We start from the raw sequence: 16,799 nt of genomic DNA, 5'->3' as shown, positions 1-16,799 counted from the left end.
GTTCATGCAAGAGTATTCTGATTTGGGACACATGACTTTAGTGGATTCACCTTCAGGTGCGAATGGAAACATCATATCACATCATTGTGTGATTCGCCCGGAGAGCAGCAGCACAAAACTCCGTGTAGTCTTTGATGCTAGCGCGAAGACTGGAAATGGAAAATCATTAAATGATATTGTTTATACTGGACCGAAACTACAGAATGACATTGTTGATATTATCACAGCACTTCGGCTGGATGATATAGTTTTTACAGCTGACATATCTAAGATGTACAGAAATATTGATCTGCGTCCCGAGGACAGACAATATCAACATATATTCTGGAGAGACTCACCGGAAGAGACTGTGAGTGAATTTGAATTAAACACTGTGACTTACGGTGTGAGTAGCTCACCTTATTTGGCTATTCGTACACTTCATCAGTTGGCTCAGGATCATGGTGAGCAATGGCCTCGTGCAGCAACTGCATTGCTCAAAGACACCTTTATGGATGATATCGTGGTGACAGCTCCGTCGGTGGACGTTGCCTTAGAAATAAAAGACGAGCTAATAAACTTACTCGATTGTGGAAAATTTGAGCTACGTAAATGGAGCAGTAATTTTCTTGATTTTCTTTCACATCTTCCAGCTGATCATCGTCAAACACCTAAAGCGTTTTGTGATAAAGAAAATCAATGTACACTCAAAATTCTGGGCATTCAGTGGGACCCACTCAATGACAAGTTTACTTACACTCATTTAGAAATGAGCCCGGCTTGTACCAAGCGGATTGTTCTCTCGAGTGTGGCAAGAATTTATGATCCACTCGGATGGCTAACGCCAGTGGTATTATTGGCCAAGATGTTTATACAAGAACTGTGGCGTCTACAACTGGACTGGGACGAACCAGTTTCTACTGAAATGTTACAGAAATGGCAAGATTTCGTACGAAAACTGACAAATTTATCTAGTATCAGTATACCTCGGCAAGTAGTTCACTCAACTACATGGTTGAATACAGCACCACACAAATTGAAAATGTTCGTTGCTCACACAGTCGTAAAAATTACGGATGATCTCAGTGTTGATAACTGGAAGCACGTAGCAACGCATGATAACCCTGCGGATTTATGCAGCCGTGGATTTCGCTGTTCCCAGCTTGTTTCTCACCAAGTTTGGTGGCATGGTCCTGCTTGGCTTGTGACTGAGAAATCGTTGTGGCCCGTGCAAACGGATATCAGCCCTCCTGATATTGTACCCGAATTGAAACCGGCGGCTTCTCATACCTTAACTGCGTCAAAGGAAACTAATATTGATGCGATTAGCGAGCTCGTGGAAAGATCTTCATCTTTTTTACGTTCTCAGCGTGTTCTCGCATGGTGCCTTCGGTTCATCGGCAACTTGAAAAAGAACAGGGACGACCGTGAACATAACACGGATTTGACTACCACGGAACTTGAGAACTCACTGGTTGTTCTTATTCATAATGAACAGAGACGCCATTTTTCTGAAGTCCTGGACTCTTTTGCTACCAACTCCAGTTCTAGATGTAACAAATCGCTGCTCAAGCTCAGTCCATTCCTCGATGAAGCTGGATTACTACGTGTGGGGGGGCGTTTGCGTAATGCGCAGCTTCCATTAACAGCGATTCACCCATTTCTGCTTCCGAAGCACTGTCATTTGTCGAAGCTAATTATTGATCACTACCACCGGGTATACCTACACAGTGGGCCGCGTGTCCTTCAGTCCTTGGTACAAAGAAAATACTGGATTCTTGGTATTCGCAATATGATAAGATCCAGACTTGCGAAATGTGTCACATGCTTCAAGGTCAAGCCATCACCAGCACAGCCCTTGATGGGAGACCTTCCAGGCCCGAGAGTACAACCAGCTCGTTGTTTTCAAAATATTGGAATAGATTTCGCCGGACCTTTCACTGTTAAAGAAAGCACTAGACGTAACGCTCGCACTTATAAGGCTTACGTTTGCATTATGGTCTGCTTGGCAGTTAAGGCTGTTCATTTGGAGGTTGTTACTGACTTGTCGACTCCAGCTTTTATAGCAGCCCTTGATAGGTTGTTTCAAACCGTGGACTGTGCAGGCTCATAATCAGTGACTGCGGTAGAAATTTCATAGGAGCGAAACGGTATCTTAACGAAACTCAAAGGTTTTTTTCCCGCTTTGAGGTGTATTATGTATATAGGTCTAGGGAAGTTTTATTTTTGTTTTTTAATTAATTCATTCATTCATTTTGTTTTAATGCAAGTACTTATCCTTGCGACTTTTAAGTTGTTGCTAGAGTGCAATATAATTTAATTTTCACTGTCCCTGTAGGAATGCGTGCAGTGTTTTATTATTTCTTCTTTTCCTCTTGAAGAGGTTTAATTTACTTTTTTTTGAAATCCCTAAGTGATTTCAAGTGGGGGGGTATGTTTAATACCTCCATGCTCAGCATACTGGCTGATTCGATAATTTTTTATAAAAAAAAGAAAAAAAGGAAAAAAGGCTGTCAATTGTTTTTACGTACTTCGCAGCTCGCTTTTGTCTGTAACTCAATACAATTTTTCTGCGTCGTATCAAATCAAATATTATCATCGTCGTTTTCTTAGACCTACTGGTCAAACGTACTCCACTTTGGATTGGAGTTATATTTGACAAAGACAATTAAATTGAAGAATATAGTGTGGGCAGGTTTTTGGGTTTTTATTTATCGCCATTTTTAAATCAAAATAAATACAGAGTTTGAAGGGCACAATTTATTTTACTTTTATGACTTAGTAAAAGTTCTTCCTCACTGATGAGGATCGCGACTACATATAGTGTTCACACTAATTTGACAGACTGCGATCATAAGCTGTGTGGACATAGTAAAAGTTAGGCTTTCGTAAAAGTTGTCGTTTACGCTACAATAATTTTCCATAACATTAAGCACAAAACTTCATCTTTTTCACCGGCGTAGTTTCCGTAAAGGTTTCGCTGACCGTTTCATTAAACACGTAATGGGAACCTGGGCTTGGCCCCGAGTACATTTCCTTCGAGCCATTCAGTCGCTTTGTAAGGAAATACTACACAAGTAGACCGGGGAGATTAAGAAAGGTTCAGTAGACCTAAAGATTCTATGGCATTATATTCAACTTTTAATTTGTACTTACTCTGTGGTGTGCAATAAAGTTTTGAATAAATAAATAAAGTCCTAAGCTTTTTGCATTTCTTGTATACTCCTTAAAAGCTGTGCGAAAAGCTCAGTATAATAAGTCCAATCTTATAATCTGATGTAAGCAAAAAAGTGTGAGATAGGTATCTGGATTTCTCCTTTCTGAGAATATGCATGACGTAATCCAAAACCTTTCTTGTAAAAATACTACTTTATTTCAATTTATTATCCCTTAGTTTGGTATGTCATTACAATTTGATCCTTTTAGGGCTGATTTTTTAATCGTCAGATAAACTAAAAAATAATCTTGTCATTTTGACATTATTTCCCATACTAAAACTGTGAATGTGCCAAACTTATTCTTCAGTTAAAAGTTATCCGACGATTGAAAAATCAGCCCTTAAGGTTATATTATAGACAGATGACGTTCCTTATTTAGTGCAATGAGAACATTGGGTAACGCTATGGAGAATATTCCCCATTTTGGGAATATTGGTTTATTCCCGACGTACCTATGTCTGGTCACGCTTAACGAAGTTACTGTATGCTACGCCACTATCCCTTATTGCTCTGCCTAGTCAAATAAGTGAGGATTAGAGATGTTTATCCTAAATGATGAGTTTTCGACTCCGCCGAGGAAGCCGCCGAGTTTTCCCTCGTTATCAATTTTGAGGTCTCAGATACTTAATATTTCATGAAATGAAATGTATTCAAATGAGAAGTGAAGTGCTTTTAGCTCGCAACACGTAAACATACTTAAATTGTGTTTGGGTTTTATATCTTTTTAAAACGAGGAAAGCGGAAACGAAAATACATAAATATACGCGCAACACATTGAGACCATTTTAAAATAAAACAAATGTACATTTATTTATTTTAAATCTGTATTTGGCCAATCAAAAGTCACCATCTACCTACCTTGCTTTAAATTCAATTAAAAACGAGAGGCTCGGACATTGGACTTTTTAATTTGTGCGGGCGTGAATGAATGGATCGGATGACAATTGACGTGTTTTAATTAGTTTATTGGAAAAATATAATGTCACTAGACTCCTGCCCGGACAGAGGACTCGTTTGCTCGCATACCTTCATATTCGTAGCTACAGGGTTAACTGTTCCAAATTCGAATCCCACGGGGAGCATGGTATGAGAGTATGATATTCCAAAGCATTTATAACCGTGGATAGATGTAATGTTTTTCCGTATGTTTGTCGGTTATGTGATAAACTTTTTATTATTGATGCTTGGTAGTAAAATCAATAATACATAAGTACTTATACTTAATTCACACGAAAAAGTATCTCCTTCTACGCCTTTCGTTGCTATGCAAGTGTTCGTGGAACATACAAATAATAAGATTTTGTACTTTAATCTTGACTTTTATTTATAAAAACACAATATTTACAAAAACCAGTACGAGTTGGTGAGAGTGTGATGAGGAAGAGAGATATAAAATTTAGTGTTGCCAACATTAACCATAAAAATAAGGCATAGACACATTAGACACATTCAGTATGAAATTAAGCCGTGTTTACATCTACGGATGTGGACATTCTCCCGGGCAAAAGGTTACAAAAATAGCTATGCAGTTACATTAATAGTTATGCAGTTACGTTAATAGTTATGCAGTTACAGTAATAGTCATGAAGTTACATTAGTAATGACTTGCATGATACAATTGAAGTTATATCTTAATTAAATCTTTATTCTTAAGTTTAAGTAACACCCTATACATATTACTACTTAGTTATCACAGTTTACAGACTCAAAATTGCCATAAATATTTAATAAAATTCGCATGTCATAACTACAAGTTAACATTTGCTTAAAAACCTATGGTTAAAAATTATTTAACAGTTTTAAAATGGCTTGTTACTTAATAATCTATGGGAAGGATACACATTTTATTAATAGACCTACGGGTTAGACCAGTAGCGGTTTTGAGCTCCGCGACCCTTACCCTCCCATCGCTTCCCCGAAACACCCGCGTCACTCGCGCCATGGGCCACTGCAGCGGGGGAACGTTGTCTCCTTTTAGTAAAACTAAACTGCCTTCTTCCACATCTGGTAACTGTTTGCTCCACTTGTTTCTAACATTTAGCTGCGATAAATATTGGCTGTACCAGGCTTTCCAAAAATGTTGCTTGACCTGAGTACAGCGCCTCCAGAATCTTAGTCTATTTAGAGGGATATCGGTTAGATCCGGCTCAGGGATACATATGAGTGGACGACCAGTCAGGAAGTGTCCTGGGGTTAGGGCTGTTAGGTCTGCAGGGTCGCTTGAAAGCGGCGTGAGGGGCCTGGAATTCAGGATACCCTCTATTTCGGATAAAATAGTGGTCAATTCTTCGTACGTGAATTTATTCTCCCCCACCACTCTTTTGAAATGGAACTTAAAACTCTTAACGGCGGCCTCCCAGAGGCCTCCGTGGTTGGGGGAGTAGGAGGGGATGTAGCGAAAGGTTATTCCTTTCTCTACAGCAGCCACACTCACTTGAGATTGATGCTTTTTGGAATTGACTAATTTATACAAGTCGTGGAGCACGTTGTCGGCTCCTTTAAACGTTTGTGCATTATCGCAATTAATAATGGCGGGAATACCGCGTCTGCCAATGAATCTTTTTAAGGCTGCTAAGAATGTTTGAGTTGTCATGTCTGAAACTAGCTCAAGGTGGACAGCCTTAGTGGCGAAGCAAACAATTACCAGTGTGTAGCCTTTGGTGACAACGGCCCTCCGCATGCCCGATTGTTTTACTTGAAACGGACCACAGAAGTCGATTCCAACCTTGTCGAACGGGTGGCTCTCGGTGACGCGATCGGAGGGCAGGGATCCCATAAACTGGCTGGCTACTTGAGCCTTAAACCTGTAACATTTTAAGCACTTGTTAATAATTTTCTTTACTTCGCGACCGGCGCTAATGATCCAATACTTAAGTTTCAGACTACTTAATACGAGGGTGATACCAGCATGCATTAATACACAGTGTTCATTTCGAATAATTGAATTCGTGACATGACACTTATTGGGCAAAATAATCGGATGCTTTTGCGTGTATGGCACTGGGGCGTTTTGCAACCGGCCACCAACCCTCAATATGCCATTTCCATCTATGAATGGAGCCAAGGATTTTAAATTAGATTTTATTGGCAAATTATTTTTTATTTTTGATATTTCCGAAGGAAAATACAAGCCTTGCGTTATAGAAATTATTCTGTATTGAGCATTTAACAATTCTTTTACAGTCAAATTTCCTTTAATTTTATTATGTTTATTTAAACAATTGAATTTAAACCTTAATATCCAAGCTACAATTCTTTGCATAGTGAACCATGAAGAATATTTTTCAAACAATTGTGGTTCTTGTGTCACAACCAAACAAGCTGCTTGCTCGCTCTCGGCAGGTCCCCTCTCGCAAAGCAAGTGGTTGCATGAAGCCAATGATGGTGAAGGCTCATACTCCAGTGAGTCAAGTTGAGGAGGCCCATGCCACCATAAGGTGTTCGATGGCAGGTCTTGGGGATTGCAGCCTCGAGACAAGCAATCAGCTGGATTGGAAGCTCCATCTATGTGAAACCATTTACATTCTGTAGTACTTGAATTTATTAAATTTATTCTGTTTTTGACATAAGCCGGTATATTATTTCTGCTAGACTTCAACCAACACAGAACAACTTGGGAGTCAGAAAATAAATGTACAGCATTGAAGTTAATTTTAGCATAGATTGCTTTGACTTTGCAATACAGTTTGGCTAGCAACACTGCACCATTTAACTCTAGCTTAGGTATAGTCAAGGCGTTTTTTACTGGAGCAATTCTAGACTTTGAACACAAAAGTGTTGTGGTTACTTTGCTGCCTTGAATAACCCTTATATATATGCAGCAGCCGTAGGCGACGCTAGAAGCGTCACAATATCCTAGCAATTGTATTACCTGCGCATTATTTATATTTATGTTTCTTTGTACAGAAATTGTAGGCACTTGTTCTAGCTGTTCATAGAATGTTAACCAGGCCTTAAGCAATGACATTGGTATGGGCGAGTCCCACTCGAGATTCTCCTTCCACACTTTTTGTAGAAATTCCTTTGCTCGAACTATTATTGGCCCAGCGAGCCCTAAGGGGTCAAAGAAAGAGCCTATGACACTCAAAATGGACCTTTTATTCCAGGACTGCACCCGCTTTATAGGACATGACACTTTAAAAACATCATCTCTAACATTGAATGAGACCCCTAAAGCTTTCATTGAGAGGTCCTCATTACCGAGCTCATGCTCTTCGAAATGCTGCTTGTCAGCTGGTATGCCAGCCAGTAATTGGTCATCATTTGCAGCCCATTTATGCAGCTGCAGATTGGCACGTCCTAGCAGGTCTATAAATTGATCTCTTACCTCAAGAGCTTCATCGATGGTCTGTGCTCCAAAAAGAGCATCGTCAACGTACATGGCTGTCCGGATGACCTCAGCAGCAAGCGGCATATTGCTCCCAAACCGGTCTGCTAACTCCTGGAGACATCTGGTGGCCAGGTAGCTTGAGCTCTTGAGTCCATAGGTGACTGTCTGTAATTGCAGAATAATTCTTTGATTATTTTCATCTTTCCATAATATATTTTGTAGATGCCTAAATGATGGATCAATTTTTATAGCTCTGTACATATGCCTGATGTCCGTTAACATTACATACTTGAATGACCTGAATAAAATCAGAATGTCAAAGAGATCTTTTTGAACCTTAGGGCCATTTAGCAAAACATCATTTAAACTTTGATGCTGCGAACTAGCTTTTGTGTTACCATTAAAAACAACTCTTACTTTATTGGTCTTTTTATCGTTCCTTATGACTGGCAAGTGTTGCATGAAATATGCATTTTTTAAATTTGACTGGCACAGTGGGATGACCTTTGCATGACCCATTTCTATGTATTGATTCATGAAGTCATTATAATTTCTATTTAATTGATCATCTTTGGCTAACCTTTTTTCGATGGCATTTAATGTTTTTGATGCTATAGGAAATGTATTTCCTAGGTCTAGCTGATCTACGGGGACTTTGAGCGGGAGGGACACCTGAAACTCGCTGGTGAGCTGTACCGAGCTTTTAAACTCGGCTTCGCAGGCATCCTGCTTTGCTGTAACCTCCATTTTCGTTTCAGGGACCATTTCAGTCTCCCAAAACTTTTGTAGGAGGTGATCCACATTGTTGTCACATATAGCATGCAAGGTGACATGGTGACTGGATGCACAAAACTCACTATTGTTTACTTCACCTGACAATATTGAACCAAACTGGGTATCAATAAGATACAAATTACTATTTTGCAGCTTGATTTTGCGAGGCAGCAATATTTGGAAGAATATGTCCGCTGACAGCAGAAATGAAATGTCTCCCGGAGTGTCAAAGTCACTATCTGCAAGCACCACAGAGTCTGGCAGCTGTATATTTTGCCAGCTTACTTGTTGCTGTGGCAGCTTGGTTGTAATTTGGTCCACTATGGAACAATTAACTTGGCACTTATAATTATTTTGAAGTGACACAAATTCAGCATTGACAGCTTTTGAGGTTGTTTTGTTTTGTTTCCCCAAGGCTGTGATATTTAAATTGCTATCAATTAGCGGTAATTGCAATGCTTTTGCTAAGTCAGCTGTCATAAATGACACTTGGCTGCCACTGTCAACTAGTCCCCGGACTACTTTGTGTGATTTGCCATCCCGGCAGAGCACTTTGGCCTTGATGGTGGGCAGCAATATTGTGCTAACATTAGAATTACTGTGCATTGATACTTTTTCATTGCAGTGCAAGAGAGTATTATGCGATTTGTCCTTGCACTGTTCACATTTGAAGTGAAATTTACATTTATTTGTGTGAGAATTGAAACATATTTTGCATAAATTATTTTGTGAAATGAAATTGAGCCTTTCCTCTGGTGAGATGGCTAGAAATTTGTCACATTTGAATAATCTATGTGTTTGCTCACTACAATATTTGCAAGACCACGACTGTGTGGCAGTTTTGCTTGCATAGTTTGACACTTTAGTTTTGTAAGTGTTATTATTATTGTTGCTCTTACCTTCACTTCTTTGGCTCTCCTCGAAGCTGCTAGCTCTCCGCTCCACAAAAGCGAAGAAGTCATCCAGTAGGGGCAGCTTTGTGGTGTCACGCTCCGAATGATAGGCTCTGCAAGTAAACTGGTCGACCTTTCGCAACAAAATGGGTAAAACTATCATGTCCCAGCTGTCGGTCGGTTGTCCTAATGTTTTCAGTGCACCTAAGTGCTGGCGAGCATGTGACACTAACTCTCTTAAATTGGTAGCCGCTCCCTTTACTAGTGGATTGAAGTCTAGCAGCTCTTGTACATGGTTAGTGATAATTAGAAACTTATTGTCATATCTATTTCTCAACAATTCAAGAGCTTTTCCATACGAGTCCCCGGTGACGGGTAATCCTTCGATTAATGACAATGGCTCACCTTTTAAGTATTTTCTAAGATAGAAAAGCTTTTGAATTGCGGCTAATTTAGAATTATTATCTATCACTGCACTAAAGAGTTCGATGAACGAGTGGTATTTTGTGTAGTCCTTGCCGTCAAACACAGGAATGTCTATTTCTGGCAGCCTCACGCTGGTAGCGCACGCGTCTGTAGACTGCTGCGCGCCCGATGCTGGAGCCGGCGACGGCGGCTGCGGCGCCAGTAGGCCTCGAAGGCTCGCCACGATCGCCAAATACCGGTCCTCGAACGCGTCGTTTCCGAAATAGTCTTCATCAAGGGTGTCGTCCAAAGTACTTAATTCGATCAGTAGCTGCTCATGCCTTGGCAGCACCTCCTGCAGTTGTTGTAGCCGCGCAGATACTACGTCCTTGTTGATTGGCGATTCCAATGTGCGGATAAAATTTTCTGCCTTTGTCAACGACGCTTTACACTGTGCGATTTTTCTTATGATACCTTTCCTTGCGTTCTTGTCCACTTCCTTTTCAGCCGAATCGCTATCCATGGTCATGGCGAAAAATGGCAGGGCGTGGTGATATTTTTTCTCGATGCAAAGTAAAGGGAACCAAAATGGCGGCCGGTTATTTTCTTGCAAAGTTGAATAAAATTGTTCACTTTTGGCTACTGCGACTTGCAAATCAATATGGCACAATAGTGTATTGATTGGCCTTCGATTTATTTATTCTTGTGCAAGTGTATGTTCAGCAATATGCAGTGAAATCAGCTTACTTTTCTTGCCGGCCGGCGAAGGTGTGGTTTCGTTGCTCGAAGTTTATTGTCGAAGCTTGTTTATAGAGTTTCGGCACCATTTATGTTCGTGGAACATACAAATAATAAGATTTTGTACTTTAATCTTGACTTTTATTTATAAAAACACAATATTTACAAAAACCAGTACGAGTTGGTGAGAGTGTGATGAGGAAGAGAGATATAAAATTTAGTGTTGCCAACATTAACCATAAAAATAAGGCATAGACACATTAGACACATTCAGTATGAAATTAAGCCGTGTTTACATCTACGGATGTGGACAGCAAGTATCATTTTACTCGCATAATTAAATGACGATCGGCTCTTAATTAACGGAGCAGGGTATAATCAGGTTATATAACCTTAATGGATTGGCTGACTGAAATTACAGCTGCGGAAATTTTACGGCACACTTCGTTATATTCCCGAGTGAATCCATCTTAATTAGTAATCTTTAACAGCACTGTAGAATACCAATAGGGGATTGGGTTTTTCTGGGCCTATCTATTATTTTAGATTAATCATTTATTTGACAAATCCCTTTACCCAAAATAGGTAGCAAACCAAACGACCTTACTCTGAGCCATTGATCTTCTTACAGAGTTTAAAACAAACGCGAAAAAGGTTCTAACTGGGACCCTTTTCGCGGAAAAAATGATTAACACCTATAAAATCTTCTGCAATGTAAGCAACAGAATTATTATGTAAGACGCTTTATGGCAAATATTCCTACTGAATCCTCGTCTCAGCATTCGACCTTCCCTTCATGGCGCCACGTTCGTTTGACAATACCTATGTCAAAAGCTGGCCAGAAATGAAAAAAACAATTTGTTTCTTTCGTCCTAAAAAGAGAGAGCGTCTAAAACCAGCTAGTATGTTAATTAAGACGTACCTACTATACTGTTATTTGTAAATAATTGAAACATTCAGTCTTTCCTTTCTTCTCTTTTAAATGCCCTCTTTTTCACTAACCTTATCATGATCATGCGAAATTAAAGTCAATATAAATTACTGCACCAGTTTAAGAAAAACTGTTTTAACTGAGGGTAAAATATAATATTAATTATATCTAGTCCTTAATATATCCATGGAGCGATGTTAGGTTCTTAATCTTGCATCTTCAAAAAGTATTCTGCATTAAGAAAATAAGCTTTAAAAAAAACATAAACTGGGTAATTTGTTCTTAAATAATTACAAGCACTTTAGATTATTACTTTCTATTAATTGCGGCTTCAATTTAGAATAATGGTTTTAAAATAGTTATTGCTAGAACCTTCTAGATAGCTTTTATGCTTCGTCTAGTCGCATACTCGTACATCTATACTGTTTTATGTGTACAATACTCACATTTAGGTAAAGGAATAACCCTGAACTTTTAGACAGGATTAATGATTCTTTTCACATTATACGTCGTACATTATAATTTTAATTCCTAATCTTACTTAGCCACTTTTACGACAAGTTGTTAAAGGCATGCCCAAACTGAGATAATGAGATGCGCTATAAACGTCAAGTGTACCATTTTTACGATACCATAAAATTTTCTTCTTTCCATTTTCGTACAAAGTGTCTACTCAACTGCAGTAATTATAATTGGCTGCAAAATGGCGGAGACAATTAATTCAGAATCAGATTTAAAAGTGGCCCACTCAGCCTCTTAAGTTATGAGGGATAAAAGTCTGCTAAGTCACTTAGCGACTTTTAATCGTCCATAATTGAAGCTGAAGCGTCATCTTATACTGCGAATAGGGATGGCATTAAGTGCTTATCTACGACATAGCCGAAATTTCTCATAGATGAGTTTAAATTCTCCACATAGAACGATAAAACTTTATGTATCTAAACTAATAAAGGGATCTCTTTAATCAAATGCTTGTCTAGGAATGTCGTTATTAAGTAATAGCTTTTTCATTGGAATTTCGGGCGCCAGAGGAATACTGTCTCACTATCAAAGGAATAATTGCACAATCCTCGAGAACTTAGAATACTCCCGGGATAGCGAATGGTCGTATCTAAGAACCTCTCAATAACATTTCGGAATTAAGTACATCCAAAGTTTCTGTGACTAACTCTGACCATCACAGAATCATGTTTAGGTATCCCTAATCCCTATACAGTTTATCCTTAATAGCAGACATTTGTAAACGCTAACAATACCTAATAATTAAATAAAATGTCTATAACTGTGTCACTTTCCAATCTTCACCTCTTCATAAGTCTTAAACTGAAGATTATTTCTACAAACGTCCTTTCCTTTTCAGTATTTTAAGTCTCAAGTTCAAAAACATTTTTCACTACCCATGCCCTTGGGTCTTAGTATAAGCTACTGCAAAAGCTTCTTTTGAAACGTGAGCTGCGCAAAATAAAAGTACCTTTCGCTTGTACCTACGTAATCGGGGTGCAGTCATGCACTGGAAGCTTTGCACTCTAACGCTCGTGGACGTGAGATACCGTGTGAGCTTTCTAAAGCTTCAGGGAACAAATATTTTCAGTTCTTTTGCCACTTTGGCGGATGAAGTAACCAATGCGATTAGTTCTTTGTTATCCAATATCTTTGAGTCTATCTTTTAGACAAGAGAGATTAACTTACACAAAGAAGAGTAGGTATTAATATCAGACACCTAAATCTATCAATAGGTAATAATCCCAAAGGAGTAAATTAAGTTACTAAGCTACGAACCAAACTAATAAGGCAGAAATCAACAAAGGAATGTGCCACGACGTGTTGCTTCAATATATTAAGCTCTGTATCTTCTCGGAAGCAAATATTCTACTCGGATATGTGTAACTTCGACTCATCGAACAAGAGTTTACAGGCGGATTTAGTTGGACGTCTCGGTGACACGAATAATCAAATCGAGGCATATTCAGAATGTTGAGATATTGAGAATTCGAGATACAGTAATATTTGCCGACGCACTGCGCCAACTAGACCGAGAATTTTGACACAATTTGTCGGCGAAGTTTATTATATTAGAGTAGAAGATCTACGACGCTATAAAACAAGGCGAGATGAGTGATGGATACAATTTAAGTGGCGACGATGTTTAAGAGGGTAATAAAAAGTTCGTCTACTCTTTTTTCTTGGCTTGCCTTTTTAGTGCTTACACGTACCTGAATTTTCAGTTCGTAACTGAAAATTCAGGTACAATTTCATGTTTATTTCTGCGATCGACTTGTTTATTTATCATTCACTCTACTCCCGCAACTCTTGAAACGGCATTAACATTTTACTTGAAAACTAAATGGCTTATTACCCAAGCTACACATTATTACCTATATCATTATCAAGTCTCAAATGTACTATATTAGATAAGTATGAGCTATAAAATAGTGCAATAAAAATCTACTCGCAATGACTCCGTAACTATTGTCGTCGCCTATTTTTTTTTCGTTTCTACTGTTGTTTTATACAAAGTTATAAATTATGTATTCCGCAGAATTCTATTCGAAAATACGGCACATTTTAGTGGGTTCTATCGGATATTGAGACGCCCGCGTGCAGATCAGGCGCCTCTGGGGTTTCCGAAGGCTTCTTTAGCCTTTGTGTTCCAGAGAAACCTGCATTAGCGAGTTTTGCATAAGATATTCCAAAAATAAAGGTAATGGATTCTATTTTATGTGAATGAACCTCGTTTTGGCAACGTAGACGTCTTTAAGTTCGCCTTTTGTATTAATTTTCAGAAATTCTCCAAATAAAATGGCCATAGCTTTAAACCACAATTTTTCATCGTCTCTAAATGTTAGCTTACTTTAAGTTGTTTTTACGATAATGACATCATATCAAATTATGTTTATGGCTACCAAAATGTAGAGTCGGATGGACTCGGATGTGATGGCAACTGTACTGTGAAGCTGCAGGTACATAATTTACTAGATATTTTCCTGTACTTAATATTATAGAAGAAAAACATGTAAAGCTATAAGCGTATTAATGACATTGAAATGGAAATACCCACAAAAGTTCGGGACTCTTCGCGGTCGAGCAGACACGTCCTCATTCCGTATTTGCAAGTTCATGTTTAATTCACCGATGTACGGCCGGCAGGCAAACGCAAAAATAGCCTTTAGAGCTGCCATACACGGGCGACTTGAAGCTGTCGCAAAGAAATGGTTAACAGCACCAAGTTGGACTTCGTTCGTTTCATCCAAATGACGTCCACTGCTAGATAAAGGCCTCCCCCAAGGATTCAACAACGACCGGTCCTGCGCTGCGCGCATCCCGCTAATTGCACTTACACAGTCATCAATTATCTAGCCTATATCTTGTGTGCAGACTTTGGAAACATAAACGTGATATTACTTAATTAAATTAATCGAATATCTAATTCTGCTACTTATACTGATCTTGTTGCAACAAAGAAAAACTTACGTGCTTTTAAGCGATTTTCAAAAAAAATATAAGTATCAATTTTCAAGCATTGCTTCAAAACTTGGTGGTCTGCTCAAAGAGAGAAATATAAAATCTGCTTATCTAATAATAACACGTTATCTAACCAAAGAAGCTCTTTTATCTGTCCTAATTCCCAAAATCTTGTTTTTCGTACGTCTCAGACCTTATTTACCAAAGAGGGGTACAGACGACAACTTTTTCATTCTAAAAATAACTTGAACTTATTTACAGTGGGCGGCTATATTTGTGTAGGATTATTGGCTAGCGCGTGTTTTCTTTGGTTATTTACCTACTCATTTTAGGGGTATAATACCCGAACAATTTCCTAAGTAAGCAGTAGGTACCTACCTACGTAGGGCAGCTATTTGCTTTGAAATTATCAGCTTTTTGCCAGATCTTCCTAGTAAGAATTTTATTTATCCTTGATAAATAAGTAGCATACCTACAGCACAACCACACATTACCCAAAATCAAGAGAAGCAAAAGTAATGAATAATGCATTTAATTAATTGGATTAATTCAAAAATATATGAATTCACATCTGCCTCCGCAGTCTCATGTTAATTACCTAAATCCCCATCAGAATTTCATGTATGAAGTTTTGAAATATTCATTGCCGTAGCTTTGTGCGATGGATAAGTTTTGCAAAGTTTGTGTGCAGATAGTGTGTGCTGAGATGTATGTAGATTATTCGCTTCGCTATCACTAACGTAGAGCCAAATACGTAGTTGAGTTATTTTACATACAGGCAGATTTAAGATGCACTGAAAACATTATGGTCGGGTCACCTCGAGTCTATGTAATATATTATGTTATTTATGTTACAATCTCGGGACAACGTCATTATTATACTGATGCTAGTAGACTGTCCGGTATTTTGACCAAGCGCTCCGACTATTTGCCTTTAATAATGCCTAACGGATCCTTATTCCTAATAGATAGTTAACCTACGAGTTTAAATTGTAATTATTCTGAATCTTGGCAAAACTAATTATACTGTTATATTAACAATCATTGTTGTCTCACCAACACTATCGCAAAAAAATGTTTAGGTTTAGTAAATTCATGAATATTAAGGTTCTTGTTAGCTTTTAAGAAATTCAAACGATAAGACCAAACTTTTTGTTAACCTTAGCTAGACCTAGAGCTGAACGCTTCATTTTTGTACTTAATATCGCCTGATTGCCTCCAACATTATGCTATACTACTCTGTAATGTACCGACCCCTTGCTGGTTGTGTTTTCAAGGAAATGCACGGATCAGCAAGCACCAAAGCCATGTCCACGGGACTATTCCCACCGCTGCAACTCCTGTGTAGCCAGGATCTACAGCTTGACCGCCAGAGTCCCTTGTCCCGGGGGAAAGTTAAACTGTCATTGGACCCGCAACGAAATTAATCAGAAGAACATAGCAGTTCGAAGTAAGTGCTCTCGTGTCCCTACGGCATTCTAGCGAGTTTACTTGCCAGTCAGTTCAAGCTCCAAACATTTTGATCGACAAACGTACTGGGAATCCCCGATATTATACAATTGAGTCAAACCCCTGTGGATTAAGGGAAGCTGGTTCACTCGGTACACACTGCTTGTATATGCATTTGGGTTACAGCCGGATTTAGTAAGGTTTTGAACACGTTAACTCCCGTAAGCCTTAGTCGAACAATATGTACACAACTTTAAGTAGGCATTATACTGACGACTACGTGATGAAAATTCGTATCGAAGTTTACGGCTTTACATTGAAGCTTCTTATATTATTGTTTAACAGCTGAAATACGATTATAACATGATTCATATTTTTCTTTTACAGTATATTTTATTATCTTTTAGCTTACAATGAGCAAATAACCGTCATCAAATTCCTCCGCTCCGCTAAATTTGCATTGTCACAAAAAAATGGATCGTTCACGATTCAATGATAATGTGCCTTGGCACAAAACTACTCCATTAAGCACGAATATCACCAGCCATGACTGTATAAGTGCCTTAAATCATTATTTGCGTCGTCAGCATTCACCCAAAAGAAACGAGCACGGAATTTCC

General features: G+C 38.6%; 2 protein-coding genes across 7 annotated transcripts in view; one reads left to right on the top strand and one right to left on the bottom strand.

The window, feature by feature from the left end:
* LOC135078871 (cytochrome b5 reductase 4) overlaps positions 1-16,799 on the top strand; it is a 125,250-nt gene that overhangs the window by 71,883 nt on the left and 36,568 nt on the right. The window lies entirely within an intron of this gene.
* LOC135078868 (uncharacterized) lies at positions 4,477-10,645 on the bottom strand. The gene is made up of 2 exons (XM_063973434.1): positions 8,587-10,645; positions 4,477-7,692 (listed from the first exon to the last, which is right to left on the bottom strand). Exons 1-2 carry the CDS (start codon positions 10,126-10,128, stop codon positions 5,014-5,016), a joined length of 4,221 nt encoding a protein of 1,406 aa, XP_063829504.1. The 5' UTR covers positions 10,129-10,645; the 3' UTR covers positions 4,477-5,013.

This window comes from Ostrinia nubilalis, chromosome 15 (assembly GCF_963855985.1).
Source record: "Ostrinia nubilalis chromosome 15, ilOstNubi1.1, whole genome shotgun sequence".
NCBI classification, from domain to species: domain Eukaryota; kingdom Metazoa; phylum Arthropoda; class Insecta; order Lepidoptera; family Crambidae; genus Ostrinia; species Ostrinia nubilalis.
The sequence above is the reverse complement of the archived record's forward strand: the minus strand, read 5'-3'. Positions and strand labels throughout refer to the sequence as shown.